This window comes from Poecile atricapillus, chromosome Z, assembly GCF_030490865.1.
Source record: "Poecile atricapillus isolate bPoeAtr1 chromosome Z, bPoeAtr1.hap1, whole genome shotgun sequence".
Taxonomy (NCBI): domain Eukaryota; kingdom Metazoa; phylum Chordata; class Aves; order Passeriformes; family Paridae; genus Poecile; species Poecile atricapillus.
Genome location: NC_081289.1, coordinates 5933079 through 5940211, shown reverse-complemented (window position 1 = coordinate 5940211; position 7133 = coordinate 5933079). Strand labels below are relative to the sequence as shown.

The window sequence follows — 7133 nt, the reverse complement described above, 5'->3', positions numbered from 1 at the left end:
GTAGGCAGAAGGATTTTCTTACTGGTTCAGTGTTCTGTAGATACATGACCAGAAAGTTTGTGATCTTTTTTCTTTACCCCTTTCTCCCTGCCTTTGGGTTGTTTTATCCAAACTGAAGTTGTTTTATATTCACCAAGGTTTTGACTCGTGCAAACTAGATGGAGACAAACAAATTCATACTGATATTGCTAATTAGCAGTATGAATGCAACATGATTGTGATTTGGTGGGTATGGCACTGGGATTTCTTGCAGCTACTCTGCTGGGTTGTTCCTCAGCTTGGGGCTGGGACCAGGCACACAGGACACCCTTGGAGGCCCTAATTCCTGTTTCACATGGGAAATGCCATGGCTGTTTACTTTGTTTTGTTTACCAGTCCTCAGTCAGTGAAACTGAAAACAACAGAACCTTCTTGTCTACCACTAACTTCCTCTTCTCGTAGCAAAGATGAAGAAACTTCCCCCATTTCTGCTGCCGTTTGACAAACTTGTTTACCTTTCATAGGGTTGTCTCCTACTCCTTCAGCCTTTCCAATAACTGCTTTATAAATATAAACAAGCTGGATCTACTGCTGCCTGACACTTAAAATGATTTTAAATGTTCAGAGGGGATTTCAGCATTTTTCCCCTCCCTTAAATGTAATTTTAGTTTTTAATTAAATGAATGACAGATATTTTAAGTAGCCAGTTATTCAGCTCCTTGCTTTGTAGACATGACTGATACAAAAAGGCAGGTATCTAAATTTGCCTTGATACCTTTCTGTGGACTTACTCAAACTTACCACAGAGCCACTAAGAGAAGGTTTAGCGTCATATGAGCTTCTTAGTGCTATTCAGACTTTTTGGAGGATTCCCTTAGAGGATCCTGTTTGTACTTAAGGTTTTATTACTGCAGTTAAAAAGTTTATCAGCTCAAAGATGAATAGCTCAGAGACAGAGTTTCTTCTTTTTTGAAGAAAGCTGTTCAGCTACAGTGAACTGCATTGTAGTGTGTAACTCAGTTTGGGTTTCTTTTGTGAAATACTTTAAATGTGTTAAGATGATAATTAAAGTTGAGCAGAGAAGGGCCTTGCAGCTCCTCTCACTGTTTACTGTGGTTTTTGATGGTTCCTTCAGTGTACCCCAGTGGTAGATGGAGGGATGCCTGCGATCCACACTGTGCTATGGACCACGACAGTCTGTCTAGCAGCCTGTAGTAACTAGTATAACATGTTGTTGCTGGAATAAAGTGAGAAATAGTTTTTCACCCTGCCACAACTTTCACAGTATTTAAGATTTTATTTTCCTGTTGTGTATTGGGCTGAAACTGAATTTAAAGCTTGAAAATGAATGCCGAGGTCTCCCTGTGCAGAGGCTGTGCCCACGCAGGCGGAGCAGTAGCTTGGCACCTGGGAGGCTCAAGTTGAGGTGTGAACAGAGGCTGCAGCGAGCTTTTCTCATGCTTTTGGCCAGGGACTCATCCCTGTGTGCTTCACATTGTCTCTACCAGGAGAAGGCAGAAAAGTCAAAGGCTGGTAGCAGGTGTGCAGCTGGGGAGTAAAAGCTGGTGGTTTCAGGAGCTGCTCATCTGTTTCTTCTTTGTGAACACTTCCTTTTCTGTCTCAGGTGGGGCCAGCGAGGTTTGGGCAGTGCCTGTTCAGCTCGGTGCCAGCCTGGAGGCTGTGGGCTCTGGGCAGGTCAGGGGTGCTGCTGCTGCTGCATCCCCATGGTGCTGGTCAAATTCCACTCCTGCCACCTTCAGAGCTGGTGTTTTCCTGAGCTGCCTTGGAGCTCTTTAGTCTTGTGAAGTGTCAGAATAGCATCTGTTACAAAAACAAACCCTCCTTTTCTTCCTCTTCTAATGAGTTAAATCGGTTGTGTAATTAAATGATGAGCTGGACTGTGGGCATGTCAGTGTATTCAAAGCTTGTCTGTGTAGAAGAACAAATATCTTTATTTTAGCCAGTATAAAATGATTATATCCAATATAGATGGAATTTTGTAACTAGAGACATGTTGTACCTTCTCTAGCCCTATAGAAGAAATAAACTGGCTTCCTCAAAAGTTAAGAACAAACCTCTTTTAAAAAAACTTCATCCAGAGTCTGTATGAGTGTTGTCTTGGTGATGTTTGAAATTGGGAATAGACTTCACATAATTAATGCTGAATTTTAAAATATAATTATTGTTTGCTTCATTTATTTTGACTAATGCAGAGAGAAAAATAATTAATCAGGAGACTTACCGTAATTAGTGCAGTGTGGCAACTGACTACTTTTAAAGTCTGTTAACATGGGAAGCGTAGCTCTTGTTATGAAACGTTCTACTTTGTATCAGAATTGAAAATATTAGAACAATTTTACTCTTTAAATTGATACTCCAAATCTTAGTGCTGTGAAAACATTCATATTCTACTACTAATTATGATGTTCAAAACAGGAAATCTGGAATTATGTTGGAAATAATGAAAACATTTCAGAGAATTTTTTAATGTTCTTTTGATTTATGTTGCTGGGAAAAAATGATTATGTCATCCTGATACATGGCATTGGGAAAGCTAAGAAGAATTTCTTTCAGAAGACTGCTATGTTCAGTCTTGCTCAAAGATGGTTTTGCTTGTGTATTTAGTAGCCTGTCATGGTTAAAAGAGGTATGAGCAGCGTCAGTGTACAGGAGGGATATTTTAGTTCTCAAAAGCCTCTGGGAACTGCAGGCGTAATATACTTTTAAAGTACAAGGGACCTAAAAAAAAAAAAAAAGGCATTTTCAGCTAAATTTGCTTATAAAATCATAACCATTACCTGAAAAGCCACTGGTGTAAAAGGATGCTCTGACTTATATTAGATTGAGAGTAAAATTCCTGAAATATTTCTGCTTTTCATCTTTCAATACTACAGCTGAGGTCAAGTGTCTGATCTTACCACATAATGCAGCAGATGATTTGCAGCGTATTTTATTAAGACATAATTGTAAAAGCTAGGGCTAGTGCTGGGAAAGGTCATGGATTTCAGATGGAGTGTGGGAGCGTAATACTCGTGAGCTGTAGGTGAAACAGATTGTATGTTACAGTGGGATCAGTTCTAGCCACAGTAGGGGTTCTAAGAAATGTAATCTTTTGGGGGAGGACCGTAAAATGATTTGCATGCAGTAGAAAACCTCCTGTGTTTCTCCATGAAGGCTGGGTCTCTGTTATGCTGTGGCTGCTGGGGCTATAAGGTGTTCCACACACAAGGGTGTCCCCTGGAACAGCGGGATGCAGATGTGCTCCCATCGCCTCTGGAACAGCTGCTTGGAGGGCTGGCATGGCTGAGCTCAGCAGTGTTTGCATCTCCTGAAAGATAAACATGTAGGTGAGTGACCACTTCTTTGTGGCCACAATGCTGCTCTTTCATAGTGCTGAGGAAAGAGAAAACTTGTAATGAAAAGGCCAGATGACAACTACACCCTTGGGAAGAGAAGAACAAAGGATGACTTAAGCTTGGACATAAGACATCAGCTAGTTGTGGCACAAGTCAGACCAGTCTTTACATACTGGCAAGCCACAAATTACACCCAGCCTGAGCTTTTACATTTAAGTCTATTAAGAGCTGCCATAAACGTTTCAGGTTCTGTTGACAGAAGTCTGGGCAGGAGGGTGGGTTGTGTGTTGGCTTTGTCCTCTTTTTCTTTCAAGAAAGGAGCATTGTTCAGAATTGGGCTTACTCTTTTCAGTGTAGTTGTTGAAAATTGGCAATTATGTTTTCTTCTGGCTTTGCAACTGATTATGTTAACCCTCAGCAAATTAATTATCTTCTGGCTCATGACTGCACACAATACTTTGTAAAATGGAATTACAGTAGAACCCTGTGAGGTCTTGTCACTCCACTTTGTAACCCTTGTGGGAACTTTCATAAGGCTCAGTGGTGATGCGATGGCATGAGCATTCCAACTGCAACTTTCAGCTGGTTAGGTGTAGGCATTGCTGATGGAGTGATCTAATTTTAAGGTGGAATTATTTACATGAAACACACAGAAAAAGAAATTGCAAATTAGGACTAATTAAATGGCCAAGTTGTATTTTATTAGAGTATATTATTTTTCTGTTTTATTTCTGGTTTATTCTGAGTTTTGTGCTTTCATTGCTCCATGAACTAAAAGTGTTAGTAAGGCTATGTTATTAAAAATAAAATGATAGGCATATTGCAGTAACTGATTAGTATTGGTGGAGTTTCTATAAGCCCTTTAGTTCACTGTTGCTTAAAAGCAAGATAGAGTATTCAATTTAAATTCTATGCAATACATAAACTGCTAAATTCTAATTTTATGTTTTGACACAGGCTTCCTCTGTGCAATGTCACTTAGCAGGGCTTCATAGATTTCCCTGCTCTTCCTTTGAGTCCTTTGGGGATCACTTTAAAACTGATTTGAGAGGGTGTTTAGTAGCAGTTAATTCTACTAATTTCCAAAGTGACCATTTTCCATTGGTGAATGTGCAATGTCTCATAGGGGATGCTACAAAACTGCAAGAGTTCTAACATAGCAAAACTTGATTTTTCATTAAGATGATAGTTCAGTCATGTTTCTTCAGGGAAGTGAAATTTTTACTTTCATATTTTTCACTCATTACTTCTCATGCTGTAAAACTACAATAGCATCTACTCTGAATGCTGATTATTAAGAGGGGGAGGGTGCATGTGTTTTGCTGTTGCAGTGGGCTTTTTTTTAGTGCAGAGCATAATGCAATATATTGATTTTACAAATAGTTTTACTCTATCTTCTAGCTTTTTTTTTTTCTTTTCTTTGGAATTGAGAGAAATTTTAGTTAAGCCAAAATCTTATATTTTCTGTGTGTGTCTATTTGAAAAACCCCTACAAAACCAGAAATGCTAAACTTGAGAAACATTAGAGAAATATCAGTATAGATATCTCTAGTATATCTATAATATATATATGTGTGTGAATAATATGGCTTATTGCTGCCTGTGATTAGTGTGTGGTGGAAGAGCAGCAGTGATGTTAAAAAGCAAATTGTTTTCATGTGGTGAAGAGGTGAAAGAGTTAACCTGGAACAAGTGCTTGTGTTCATTGCATGTGAGTTCTTTTCATCCTTGCTACAAATGTGCTCACAGATAAAGAAAGAGAAAGTAGCTGGTTTTACAAAACCAGTTCAGTAGTTCTGTTATGAGCAAAGTGGAAGATTATTTCTGTGTGGTAAGAGGATTGTTGTTGTGTGTGTCAACAGCAAGAAAATGCTGCTTTTGAGGGAAATGTGCCTGGTAGTGGACATGGCACTGGCTTAGTCTAAACTCATACTGATTCCAGAGACTAAACTATTGACACCTGGGCTTGGGTGGGATCCATGAGCACTAATCAGTGGTAAAGACAAAGGAGCTACTGCTCATTTCCAGGCTCCGTGCTTTGCCAGGCGATATGGAGAGGAAGGTTAAAACAATTGGAGGAACTGTTCTTTTTTCAGTCTCTGGGGAAAAAATAATAGTCCTACACACTTGATCAGATCTCCTGTTCCTGGAATTTTAACACTTCTCTGAGTGCAAGAAAAACACAAAAGGGTTGAGGCTGGAAGAGACATCTGGAAGTCATCTGGTCCAACTCTGTGCTCAGGCAGGGTTGACAGCCCACGTCCAGACAACTTAGAACATCTCCAAGGATGGAGAGAGATTCCACAGCCTCCCTGGGTAACCTGTGCCAGTGCCACTGATCATCTTTCAGCTTCACAAAATGTCTGGTAGTGTGTGTGCCCTCACTTGCTTAGGTTAGGATATGGAATTGGCTGGTTCCTGGCTGCAGGCATCACATAGCTGCAGAATGGCTGTGTGGGAGAGCATGTGTGAGGGCTAAAGTCTGTGCAGGAGAATGGTTTTGTGTGTTTGTCTGGGATATTTGGTATGGAGATCTGGTTTTCAGATTTTACTCCTGAATTTTTTGAACTTTTATAAACAAAAATGTTGCCAATTCCTGACAATTATAGATCTTTCAGATCACCAAGATATCTTGCATAATAAGGGAGTTTTGTTTAGGAAATATGTAAAGTCTCCATCTTGCAAGTAGGGAATGCCAGTTACAGAAACTGTGTTTTTAGAGTTACTTAATTTCGTGGTTTCTTAGGTAATAAGCCAGAAAGATGGTACTTCAAGCCCCATTTCAATTAAGTCCTTTCAGTAAGATGCTTTTCCTGCAGCACTTAGAGAGAACCAGGAAGAATTCTTGCCTGAGAGTATAACAGTAATGTGTTACAGGGGCCCTGGCCTCTGAGGCTGTTTGTTCAAATCCTTTTGTTTATTATGAGCTGGAATGCAGGCCTGTGGGCTGGGCTGGAGAACACCAGCGTGGTGCCTTCGTGACACTTGGCATTAACAAATGGCATCTTTGTTCCAGCCTCTGCAGCTCCTGGAGCTGTAGAGGGGCTGTGTCTGGAAAAAGGAGCACGTGTCAAGTGGCTCAGTTGTGTGGAACAAATGCAGCAAGTGGAGGAGTAGAACTTTTCCTCCGGTCATTTTTGATAAGCACTGATTTAGAATATGGTCTAGAAGCGAACAGATTTACTTCATGAAGACTAAAACAGAACTCTACAAGGACTGGGAAGAAAATGACAGTCTTAAGACTGGTAAAGTGTTGTATTAGTCTTTAATTGTTTATATTGTGCTGTTTTACTTCGCTTTCATTTCAAATTAGTGATAACTGAGTTTTAAATACTTAGTAATACTTAGTAATATTTAAGGGATATAATTATGTTTAATGGTGGAAGAAATGTAGCTCAGTTAACCTCTTGAAATACCTATTTCTGAGAAAGTGTTGCTATGCAAAAGGATTGTTTTTCTAACTAACTAGTTCATTTTATGTTAAAAGTTCTTCTCTGTGTTAGAAGTTCTTTCTGCATGAAGAGAAAGTATAATAAATGATGCTTAATCCCTTTTGTTCAGAGCAGATTTAGTATTGATGTGCAGGTATTTACCAAGATTCTTCCTTTTGAACATTGTGTACCCACAACAAAATACTATTAAGTGTACGTCATGGCTTTTATTTCATTGTTTATGGGAATGAACTGGAAGGAAAATAAACAGCTTGAGTATTTAAGGGACTTTCTGCTATAACCAGAGACTTTGTTTATTGCTCTGATATGTGCTTTGAATGTGTAGATGCGTAGCAGCTGGTGGTAG

General features: G+C 39.5%; 1 protein-coding gene across 1 annotated transcript in view; it reads left to right on the top strand.

Annotated features, from left to right (window-relative positions):
* Nucleotides 1-6384: 6384 nt before the first annotated feature.
* The window catches only part of LOC131573024 (USP6 N-terminal-like protein), a 62716-nt gene continuing 61967 nt past the window's right edge, over nucleotides 6385-7133 (top strand). Inside the window, exon 1 of the mRNA XM_058826593.1 lies at nucleotides 6385-6580. Coding sequence (XP_058682576.1) covers nucleotides 6523-6580 — 58 coding nt within the window. The 5' untranslated portion in view covers nucleotides 6385-6522. The remainder of the gene's footprint in view (nucleotides 6581-7133) is intronic.